The sequence below is a fragment of the Carcharodon carcharias genome, chromosome 2 (assembly GCF_017639515.1).
Source record: "Carcharodon carcharias isolate sCarCar2 chromosome 2, sCarCar2.pri, whole genome shotgun sequence".
NCBI lineage: Eukaryota > Metazoa > Chordata > Chondrichthyes > Lamniformes > Lamnidae > Carcharodon > Carcharodon carcharias.
This window is the reverse complement of record NC_054468.1, coordinates 114,194,057-114,206,516: the sequence shown is the minus strand read 5'-3', so window position 1 is coordinate 114,206,516 and position 12,460 is coordinate 114,194,057. Positions and strand designations below refer to the sequence as shown.

The 12,460-nt window shown below is 42.2% G+C and overlaps 1 protein-coding gene across 5 annotated transcripts in view; it reads right to left on the bottom strand.

Annotated features, from left to right (window-relative positions):
* LOC121290931 (1-phosphatidylinositol 4,5-bisphosphate phosphodiesterase beta-1) overlaps positions 1–12,460 on the bottom strand; it is an 802,698-nt gene that overhangs the window by 195,533 nt on the left and 594,705 nt on the right. For all 5 annotated transcript variants that reach the window (XR_005945906.1, XR_005945910.1, XM_041211986.1 and 2 more), the window contains 3 exons: positions 10,455–10,537; positions 9,364–9,448; positions 4,331–4,508 (listed from right to left, as the gene is read on the bottom strand). Coding sequence is in view for 3 of the 5 variants with exons in the window: in XM_041211986.1 (XP_041067920.1) it covers positions 4,331–4,508; positions 9,364–9,448; positions 10,455–10,537 (346 nt within the window). In the remaining 2 variants the exon portion in view is untranslated. The remainder of the gene's footprint in view (positions 1–4,330; positions 4,509–9,363; positions 9,449–10,454; positions 10,538–12,460) is intronic.

The window sequence follows — 12,460 nt, the reverse complement described above, 5'->3', positions numbered from 1 at the left end:
CATTCTAGGATGAGGGACAGATACACCATAAATATTTCTTCGTACAACACATTTAACCATCATGTAGGCGTCTGAGGGAGGCATTGCTAAATTTGAGGGCTGCATGTTTCCTCCCTTTCGCAGCCATGACTTTGCGGCAGCTTCCGATGCCTTAGAAAGAGAGCTAGCTCTGTGCAGGGGAAGCCTTTAAATATGGCACCCAGATTACCGAAGTCCTGAGGTGTTTCGACCCGGGGTTTCCCGGGAATGCATCACTAATGAGGCGTCGGGAATGGGGCAAAATGGTGCGAAAACCCGCCATTGCGGGCAGCAGGTAAAACGTCCTTTTTCCCGCCTGCTACCGCACTTGGTGCAAATTTGGAATGACTCTGCCCAAAGAGTATGTCTAATGTATGCAAACCTTGATTAATAGATTAAGAGTGAAAGACTGACATGAAGAATGAGGGACAGAAGCTGGATTGAAAGGCACAGAAACAAATTCATGCAGGATGTCCACTTTGGAGCATTTTGTTTGTTTGTTTAAATTGACGTTACATAAAAAATGTTGACTCTACAATGCTGTGCATTCTTTTTGAGTATGGTACATATTTTCTGGCCCTTATGGAACTGATATGCCAAAAAATCAAAAAATGATTAATCATTCATGCGAAAGTAGCATTTAATAGTTAGCCCTCAGCACAAAGTGTCCTAAATTCATTTAAAGAGACACTTTCAAAGACTGCATGATCAGCAAGTTAGCTACATTTTCCACAAACTACCAATGTTCAATGAAGCAACAGCATCGGACCTTTCTCAGAGTAAAATTAAAAAGGAAAAACAGAAAATGCTAGGAACAAATGAATTCTGAAAAAGGCTCTCACCCAAAACATTAATCTTTTCAATAGACAGACTGGCCTCTGTATATCCAGCATTTTCTGCTTTTATTTGATAAGCTCATGTGTTGGTCAAATACTTTGGTTCCTTCATGCTCTGGGCTGCCTTCTATCCTGAAAGTATCTTCACTAGAGAGATATACTGCACTTAGGCAAACACCAGGTGGCCAGACATCTCTGGGAGTGAGGAGGTGACATGTTGCCTGTAAATTAAGTCAGCACAAGCACAAAATTGGACATTTTGTTTCATACCCTGCAGTGACATTTTGCAGAATCATTGACAAACCTCATCCAGGCCACTGCACTCTAGTAACACAGAGAATTTAGACTTGCGTTATTTCTAATATGTGGACTTGTCTTTCAATGTCTTCACCAAATTCAGGAATGTTGTGAAAATGGGAACACTTGCCTGAAATTATTTCTACACTCAAGCTGGGTTCAGGTCACAGAGCTGGTTAAAAGCACTTGAAATGAGTAATTCCTGGAGGATCCTAGTGTTGTGTCACAGACAGAATAAAATAAATAGCCTTCCAGTGATGTTTGCCCTCTGTCAAGATCTTCAAGATATTTGTAATATAAGTTACAGCTCTGATGAAACATAAATGATTTCTTTTGGCTTTTCTGAGGGCCATATGACATATATTGAACCATCTCAGCACTTTGAGCTTCCATTTTCATTTGCTCAAAATAGTGTTGACTGACACCAACAACTCTTTCAAGGTTGGCACCAACTACATAGGGCAGAACATGCTTCTGGCTGAGGTTGGTCCTCCTGTCAGGGGTGATATTGCTTATCGATGGAAGTGTTATTCCTCTATTACAGCAAATAGTGCAGTTCGAAAACAGTGCTCACAGCATTGAGTACACCTGTGTAAGGTACAACGTGACCCAGCTGGATGCTAAATCTGCCTTCACACTACCATGCAAAGGCTTTCTTAGCCTATATCGCACAACAGGACTTCAGGAAGATTCTGCATCAGGAAGAGATTTTCCATTCCCGATTCAGACTGTGGACTAGCTGCAGACGAGGAAATGGACTGATACGCCTTAACTCAATGCAATAAGGGTCCTGACAGGTGACAGGGAGAGAGGAAGTTTGATTGAAATAGTTTCCAAAGGTGAAAGAATAGTGTTATAATCCACTGAGCCACTTAATGTTTAGCAACTGAGTTCATTCAACTGAATGTGTTCTTTGCGAGAAACCTCCAGTTAAAATTCACCCTAACTATATAATAATCTAGTTACAGAAAGCTCACATGTGTGGGTGTTGAGCTTCTTGTTCGATGATGAACTAAGTAATAAGTGACCACCATCTATACCCCTGCTCCTGACTGACACCAATTTCTTAAGACTTAACAATCATTGTGAATTGACACATGGCTAGCCAATCTCATTGCAGGCAAACATCCTGAACCTCCATTTAGTAAGCAGGGCAGTTTTACATACATTTGCTCTCTTTAACAGTCATTGTGTCCATCACTAAATGGTCCTCATAGCCTCATCAAGAGAAGTGGCTGCTAACAACGGCATTTTTACACAGCGTGGGAGGCTGTGGATTTTAAAAGGAAAGGCTTGGAGCCCACAAGAGGAAATGCATGAGAGGAAAGCACCTGGTAAAACTGGAGCAGCCAATGACAAATCCACAAAGGTTCAAGTTATTCAACATGAGTCCCTAAAAATGTCCTGAACACCTACAGGTGTAAAGGAGTTTGCGCATTGGTGCAAGATTTTGAATTTTGTTATTTCTTTGTGTTGCTGACAAAGGCAACTCTCTTGGTTTATTAGATGGTGTGTGATAGCTAGCTGAAGAAAGACGATTTATCAAATTACTAAAGCCAATTTTTAAATCTTAATTTGAGCAGCATGCAGATACTGTCTAAAGCTTTTATCATTGTCTCAATAATAATTTTTATCTGCCCTTATCCTGTTCAGAACATGTGAAAATAAGAAATTGTTAGTATATTTATTTCTCTCTTCCGGTATAGATAACTACTTCCTTGCATTCATATTCTTTCATTCTTTCACCCTGTGTTCCTTTCCGTACTCTTTGTCTCAAATTGAAATGAACCCTAATTATTTTCTTCCTGAAATCAGGCTTATTGTGCACTTCACTTGGTGCCAAGTTGCTCAGCTACACTTCATCATAGAACCTCAGGAGCTAGGCCAAGTGTAGTCCAATAAACTTCAACAATTTCTCTGTTTGTACTCAGGGTTACTGACTGTAATTAAACACATTCCTGAAAGTCTCATCACTGCACTTGCCCCCACACTCCAGCCATTAGTCGACTAACACATTCATCCTTGTGATGTACTGACTTCCTACGCCAACTGGAAAGCAAAAAGACTCATTACCCAATTGGATGATGCTTGACTCTCGGCTAAACAGCCTTTTTTACCTCCATTTTCAATATTTCTATATCTGATAAAGAGAAATGTTCAAAGAAAAAGACCAAAGAAAAACAATATTTTTTAATGAAATAAAAACAGGAAATGCTGGAAAAACTCAGCAGGTCTGACAGCATCAATGGAGAAAGAGTTAACGTTGAGTCCATATGACTCTTCAGGGTTCTGAAGAAGAGTCATACAGACTCAAAATATTAACTCTGCTTCTCTCTCCACAGATACTGTCAGACCTGCTGAGTTTTTCCAGTATTTTCTGTTATTATTTCAGATTTCTAGCACCCGCAGTATTTTGTTTTTATCTTTTATTTTAATCTTTTTTTAATGCCCTGATGATTTTTCTCCAGGTTTGCACACAGCAGTGTCCTGCATGCAGATTGATCTTCAATTCCTGGAGACTTCAGGTCAACCCTGGAGGCTTGGCAACCCTATTTGTACTGCATGCAGCAACATGCACATTTAGGTATCCAGTTACATTGAAGGCTTTCCATCTGTCATGACCTCCTCCCTCTTCCTGGCCAATACTCCCTGTTCTCCCTCTCGCCTGTCTTCTGAAATCTGAAATCTCTGGTGACACAAGCCTCATTAACATTGAACAACAGACACATTAATAAATTATGAAGTTTAAATTTTTCTGTGGGCTGACTAGGAGCGTAGGGTCAATAGCAAGTCCAGTTAGATTATAAAGCGGAACTGTGGAATCACACGTTCACATTGTGCTTTGGGACTTCGACAGCCCACTTCATGGTAAAGAGAGGCAAGAGAAATGGATGGGGAAATAGCTTAATTTAGTGAAAGGCAAAAATCTCTTCCCGAATGAGTGATTAACTTCTGTAACGTACTTCGAGGCAGAAAAGAGCAGAAACTGATGCTGGGAAGGGGATGGGATAAACTAGGCTTTTTCCAGGTGAGCAAATGGGCTGAATGGCTTCCCTCCTTCACACTTTTCTGGTGCCCTTTCAATCCAATTACAAAGATCAATCCTTATCCAGACCAAGAACCAAGAACTCCTCATACCCAACACAGTAAGCTCCTGGTTCAGCAGTTTGCAGGCATACCTGCTCCTGGAGACGAGGGTTCGAAGACGCTCGATGAGTCACTGTACGTGTTTGATGCTTGCTCACTGAGCTTCTTCTTGGCACTTCCATCTGAAGATTTGTGTCCTTTCTTCTTGTTCTTGATAAGAATTTTACCAATCATATCGTGTGGACTTGGAAGGGGGACTCCTGACTCAAGCTAAGATAGAAAGGAGAATTCTTAAAAATAATAATTACATCCAAATTGCAGGCAGGGAGAGCTTTCACAATCAAAGTGGCAATATTTTACTGAGCAGTGCATTAATCTCTGTCTGTTTGCGACTTTTTTTTCAGATATAGGTGCAGATTTTAAAAAAAAATCAACAGGTTTGAAATTGTGCAGTGGGACCAATTTTAACTTAGCCTTAGATGGGACTTCAATTTTTTGGTGTGGGTTTATAGATTAGAAACTGGGCTGAAATAACGAGATTCAAGCTAATGTATATAGTTTTAAAATAAAATCAGAAAATGCTGGAGAAACTCAGCAGGTCTGGCAGCATGTGGAGAGAGAAACAGAATTAACGTTTCGATTCCATATGACTCTTCCCCTTCAGGCGCAGAGAAAAAAATGTAACTGCTAACTCTGCCCCTTCTTTTTTAAATTCATTCATGGGATGTGGGTGTTGCTGGCTAAGCCAGCATTTATTGCCCATCCCTAACTGCCCTTGAGAAGGTGGCGGTGAGCTGCCTTCTTGATCCACTACAGTCCATGTGGTGTAGGTACACCCACAGTGCTGTTAGGGAGGGAGTTCCAGGATTTTGACCTAGTGACAGTGAAGGAATGGGCAATATATTTCCAAGTCAGGATGGTAAGTGGCTTGGAGAGGAACTTCCAGGCTGTGGTGTTACCAAGCGTCTGCTGCCCTTGCCCTTCTAGATGGTAGCGGTCATGGGTTTGGAAGATGCTCCCATTCAAACCCACAGCCACTCTCCAAAGCAGCCTTCCTCACTGATATAGTCATCTAGATTGTATAGATAGTCTCTAAGAACAAAAGTAAGGGATGGTAACCATCTGGTCCTGCCATGATCTTTTTTGTATTCTTTCATAGTATGTGGATGTTGCCAAGTTGCCCATCCCTAATTGCCTCTTGAACCAAGTGGCTTGCTAGGCCATTTCAGAGGGCAGTTAGGAGTCAACCATATTTCTATGGGTCTGGAGTCACACGTAGGCCAGACCGGGTAAGGACGGCAGATTTCCCTAAAGGACATTAGTAAACCAGATATGTTTTTACAGCAATTGATGATAGTTACATGGTCACCATTACTGAGGCTAGCTTTACATTCCAGATTTATTAATTGCATTTAAATTTCACCAGCTGCTATAGTGGGATTTGAACCCATGCCCCCAGAGAATTAACCAGGGCCTCTGGATTACTAGTCCAGTGTCATTACCACTGTGCCACCATTAACACTGGATGTACTGTACTTAGGTTTCCAGAAAGTATTTGATAAGGTGCCACATCAAAGGTTATTGCAGAAAATAAAAACTCATGATGTAGGGGATAACATATTGGCATGGATAGAGGATTGGCTAGCTAACAGGAAACAGAGGGTAGCCATAAATAGGTCTTTTTCTGGTTGGTGGGATGTAGCAAGTGGTGTGCCACAGGGATCAGTGCTGGGGCCTCAACTTTTTACAATTTATATAAATGACTTGGATGAAGGGACAGATGGTAAGGTTGCTAATTTTGCTGATGACATCAAGATAGGTGGGAAAGTAAGTTGTGAGGAGGACCTAAGGAGCTATAAAGTGACATGGATAGGTTAAGTGAGTGGGCAAAGATCTGGCAAATGGAGTATAATGTGGGCAAATGTGAAATCAGCCATTTTGGCAGGAAGAATAAAAAAAACCCATATATCTAAATGGTGAGAGATTGCAGAGCTCTGAGATTCAGAGGGATCTGGGTGTCCTAGTGCATGAATCACAAAAGGTTAGTATGCAGATACAGCAGATAATTAGAAAAGCTAATAGAATGTATTCATTTATTGTGAGGAAAATTGAATATAAAAGTAGGGAGGTTATGCTTCAGTTGTACTGGGCACTGATGAGATCACATCTGGAGTATTGTGTACAGTATTGGTCTCCTTATTTAAGCAAAGATGTAAATGCATTAGAAGCAGTTCAGAGAAGGTTTACTAGACTAATATCAGGAATTGGGTGGGTTGTCTTATGCAGAAAGGTTGGACAGGTTAAGCTTGCATCCACTGGAGTTTAGAAAACTAAGAGGTGACTTGATTGAAACCTTTAAGATCCCAAGGGATCTTGACAGAGTGGATGTGGAGAGGATGTTTCCTCTTGTGGGAGAATATAGAACTAGGGGTCACTTTTTAAAAATAAGGGGTCGTTCATTTAAGACAGAGGTGAGGAGAATTTTTTTGTCACAGAGGTTCGTGAGTCTTTGGAACTCTCTTCCTCAAAAGGTGGAAGCAGGGTCTTTGAATATTTTAAAGGCAGAGCTAGACAGATTCTGATTAACAAGGGGATGAAAGGTAATCTGGGATAGGTGAGGTTACAATCAGCTCAGCCACGAACTTATTGAACGACGGAGCAGGCTTGAAGGGCCAACTGACCTACCCCTGCTCCTAGTTTGTATATTCGCATTTTGACCCAGCAACAGTGAATATTAGCTGCTTTGAGATTTCCAACAAGCTGACCTCTTCCATCTACTGTATATACTGACCCAAAAGTAATTATGAAACATGTCCAATATACCGATGGCCATCTGGGACAGAAGCTGGTGTGTTGGAAGCTGATTCATTGAATCCCTTCAAGTGAGAGCTGAATCTGTTTCTGAGCCAGATATTGCCTTGTGGAAACGGTAAGTGCTGCATCCAGTTATCAGGACCAGTATTATTTGCTGGACCAGTTTCAATCATTGAATTGGACAGGGTGACAGATCTTTTCTCCCCCGAAGTTGGGCTAGGATTTTATTTCCTTTTTCTCCTCTCCCAGGAGATAATATGTTTTTGGGCGAGCGGAGAGTGTAAATATTGTTATACAAAGAGCAGAATCTAATGGTCCTGCACTGGTGGATTTGCAAGGGTGGGGTGGGAGCGGGTGGGGTGGGGTCGAGGGGGAGCGGGGGAGCAGGGGACGACAAAATTCCCCAAACGGCCATCCTCTCATCCGTCCCGGACCTTACAACACACGGGGTGCGGGCGGGTTTGAGACTCAAGTGACCAATTGTTGGCCACTTAAGGGCCGCTTCCCATGTAGCCTCAGCTTTAAGGCTGGTGGGAGGGGTTCAGGGGCAAGGTTATTCTGCTCTGGTGAGAAGTGGGGCAGCCCCTCTCAAGAGTTCCCCTTCCAGATCAGATACCCCTCCCAACCTGACCCCTGCCAGGTCTGCCACCACCGCCGCTCCCCCCCACCCCCAGCCCCAGCATGTGCTCCCTACTTCCCAGTTTCTCTGTCAAGACCCCTACCCTATCCCTCTGAGTGAGGGGTGCAAGTTCCATCTCCAGCCAATTAATGAAATTGGGGGTGGGGGGGGGGGGTGGTGTTGGCTGCTGTGATTAACGGGGGTGCTTTTACCACTGACTCTTGTGTGATGGGATGGGACACCGTGCTATCTGAAAAATCTTGCGCCCAAGGTGTCACAATCATGTGGGTCAGGCTGGACAGATCAGAAGTCTTGTTTTCCTGTCTTGTCTTAGTTCATTTAAAAAAATGAGGTTCAAAATGCAAAGAAATGATGTACATGTGACAATCCAAATGACATCAACAGTTGCTAATACGTGGGGATATTGTCCAGAATTGCACCTCCAGGGCATTTAGACAGTGGAGTTTCTGGTTCTCTGAGATACTCCCACAGTCAAATTAAGTAATCAGTTGAGTCACGAGGGAAACTAGCTCAAGCTAATGTCAAGATTGGCACAAGTTTGTGATGAGGGCAAACTGCAGTCCAGTAATGATGCACAGGTCATTGAAGGAATAGCACGGGAAATGTTACAAGCACGTAAGAAACTAGCAGATGTTACATAGCAACATAGCAACCCTAGAACATTATGCTGGGAAACCAGAATAGAGGACTATATACTTGCTTCAGCAATGAACAGCCTGTAAATTAAATTATAGTTTGAAAAATTGTAAACTTCAGTACTATGCATTTCTTTAATCGCAGAGGTAAAAAAAAGGCATTGTCTCACACTGTTAAAAAGGAACTTTCAACCCCTTAGAAACTGACAATAAAAATAGATAAAATGAACTGACATAATGTTATAGGGCCGTTAATTGGCCAGCCAGCGTGAAATTGTGTCGGGGGCTGATCGCGGGCGGCAAACTGTTTCCTGGTCACCCCCGGGCTCGGCCACTGCGTCCACTCAACGATCCAAAAATCCTGCCCTTTGTCTACCTTAACTCTACCTATGATAACCTTGTAAATCTTTATCAGATCTCCCCTTTACCTCCTTTGCTCCATGGAGAACAATCCCAGCTCCTCCGACCTAATGTTGTAGCTAAAATCCCTCATCCCTGGAGCCACTCTGGTAAATCTCCTTTGCACCGCTCACTGGGCTTGTAATCCAAAGGCCCAGGCTAACACTGACATGGGTTCAAATCCCACCATGGGAGCTGGTGGAATTTAAGTTCAATTAATAAATCTGGAATCAACAGCTAGCCTTAATAATGGTGACTATGAAACCATCATTGATTGTTGTAAAAACCCACCTGGTTCACTAATGTCCTTTAGGGAAAGAAATCTTACATTTTCACCTGGTCTGGCCTACATGTGACTCCTGACCCACATAATGTAGTTGACTCTTAACTGCTCTCTGAAATGGTCTAGCAAGCCACTCAGTTCAAGGGCAATTAGGGATGGGCAACAAATGCTGGCCTTGCCAACGATGCCCCCATCTCATGAAAACATAAAGGAAAAAAGCCCCCCACATCCTTCCTAAAGTGGTGACTAGAACTGGACGTACTACTCAGTTGTGCCCTAATCAGAGCTTTATAAATCTATGATTTTATGAAGTGTGGGTCATTGCACAGCAATGACGGTGAATCATACACTCACCGGATATTTTTCCAGGTCTTCCATCAGCAGTGCATCTCCAAATATCGACCTGCAGTACTCTGCCATTTTGGCCTGTTGTTTAGGACTGAAGGGACACAAAGATAAGTTGTCATGGACCAACACTCACTTATTTTGGAATGCACGCCATTTCCTCTAACAGCAAGCACCCTGTTCTTGTTCACTTTCTCTTCTTGTTGATCATTTCCAACTCTTGAGGTAAAAGCAGATGGGTTGCTCCCATGCCTACTTATTCATTGTTCTCTCCTTATCCCAACTCCAGGGGGAGATAACTGTCAAAGGTTAAGATTGGGAACTTGGTAGAGTGGGAAGTAGAGAGTGCACCTTGATGCTACATGTTGGTTCAATATGCACTGTCACTACTTTTTCAGCTGAAAGCCCTGTATACCTAAATATTTTATACAAGCAAGACTTTTTTTCATTTCCCCCTTTACTGATGTGCTGGTGCAGCCAGTATAAAAGACAAACAGTCATGCTACAATGGCTCTGAAACTTGACTTTGAAACTGGGGCCTCAGTTCGAATTCATGGTCTGAACCCATGGTAGAAAATAAGGAAATCTCATACTGCCATGCTATTGGATTTTTTGAATGTTAGGGCTTCCTGCACCACCACCCAAGGAGTCAGCAGGGACTGCATCCCCGCTGATCATAGCAGCCCTGCAATGCTCCAAGGAATGTTAATTGGCTGGAGGTGGAACTTCTATCCCTCAGCCTGGAGAGGGGTCCAGAGAGCTGCTTGCCAATTTGATTGGCCAATCGTCATGATGACTTTTTTTAACAATGCTGTAATATTAACATGTGCTAACAGTATTTCTCTGACTGCAATGTAAATGCATGCCTTAATGCACTTATTTTAAAGAGGCTTTGGATGCTTTACTAGATTAAAGACACTCTTTAAGTGCAAGTTGTTGTTTGTCTTTCTATTATGAATGTTTGAAATATGGTCTGATCAATACCTTCAAATGTAATTTCTAGCTTTGTGTGCCTTCATTCACTTTCAATTCTTTTCTCTCCTTGCAAATGTAGTAATTACAACAATACGCCTTCACTGAAAGATGATGTAAGTACTTACGAATCAACATGGTTTTCGAATGAGAGGATCACTGGATAAGGAGAAGTCTTAAAAGCACACTCAGCGATAGCTTCAATTACTTCCTGCAAAACAATGAAAAGAAGCGTTTCATTTGCTGCCATTTGAGGGGATAATTTTAATTCCCATGCTGCCCACCATTTTTCTCCATTCATCAACCAGTGTAGACTTCGCATCTTATGAAGCTTCTACAGATCAAAGCAGCTTCAAAAATCTGAGGCACCTCAACATAAAAGTGCAACTGTTCAGACAGTAAAAAATCAGAAGCCCTGACCAATAATAATGCACCTCACTTTGAGAATATGAGCAACCATTTATGTTAATGTTTACGTTAATCACAATTCTGTATTGAACCCTACCTTTGAATCTACCTGACTGAAAGTTGTGGAGGAAGGAAGCAGACTTCAAACCAGGACGACAGATGAAAACACATCAAGAATGGGACTAACCCACTCAAATAAGCTGTCCACCGGCAGTACACAATGAAATATAAATCCGTGAATAGGCAGAGAAGGATGAAAATCAAATTAAGTACATTCTAGACTTTCTTATTTGCAACTCACAGACTTAACCTGACTCCCAAAGCCTTCAGTTAAGAGGAAGGCTAAGTTCCCCACTGTCAGGGTAATATATTGGCCCAGATTTTACAGCCAGCAGTGAAATGATAAAGATACCTTCATTCACTGTGCTTATACTTGCCCACAGACGTTCTGTGGGCTTTTGCAATGCGGTGATTAGAATTGCAAAAGAGTACGGTGCTCTCTACAGGAGGCCTGAGAGCAGGGCAAGCAACTGTGTATCACCTTGACCAAAGACATTGAAGAACCCTTGTTAAGGCACACATCTTTACTGGGGTGGGATTCCCAAGCCTGATGGTGCATGCGAAGTTCTGGTCAGGACTGGATTTTTAGGTTTCCCTGAAAGTCGGAGTTTTAATGTCAGAGCATGTGCAGTGGTTTTCCAACAGGCTCCCCTGTCCAGAGGTCAGCCTGGTGGGCTCTGCTTCCTACTGGATGGGGAACATAGCAAACAAAGAAATGACTGCAGCCGAGCAGAAGGCAGGTTTGTGCTGCTGGGGCTGGAATTGTAAGTGGGGGCAGGGATAGGTGGGCACACGACGGCTTGGGGGGTTGAGGGGGTGATCATGGTGGGCAGTGGGGGGGAGTGTCGAAGACAGACTCGGGGCAAGTATGAAGGGTTGATGACCATGGTTGGGTGGGGAGATCCAATCATGGATGCAGGTGGTGGGGTTTAAAACTTTTGGGTGTTACAATTCTTCACACAGGGTCTAAAACAAGAAATGTAAGATAGACTATCTGATTCAATGTGAAATCATGGATAGAAAACAAAAAAAAAACCGGGGGAGAGGAAGATGGGTCTAAGACAGAAAGAGATAAGAGAAAGAAAGTAAACTTTAAAAAATAATTATTTAATGTTTTAAACTATCAGTCTCCAAGAACAATTAAAAGCTGAATGGATGAGAATCCAAACTTGTAAAAGCTAATTTTCAGCCAGAGATTTTTTTTTGGCAGTAATTAAGACATTAATATATTACTTACACTTAACTGGACATCCCTAATGTTTTCTGATGTGATTACAGGGTATCTGGGGGTAGATATTGCAACTTCATATCATTATGTGTACCTCAATGCTTTCTTAGTGAGATACTGTTCAAGCAAAGCTTCTGGAGGAGCAGATTAACTTGGATAGCAATGTCCAGATTTTGCTTGTGCAGTCAGCAGAAATTGCTTTCTGATTTACTCCTTAATAATGGGGAGCACTGATCAACTCACTTATATTCTTACTGTAAGATCAGGGCATTACGTATCAAGGTGGCCTGTCAGAAAAACGATAAATGTAGTTGAATTTACAGCCATAACCGACAGTCAGTCAAAACCAAAGTCACAATGGTAGGAGACAATCATTGGAGCATTTGTTCTATAGGTTTCCATAACCCGTTATTTATTCCATATTAAATTGAGCATGTT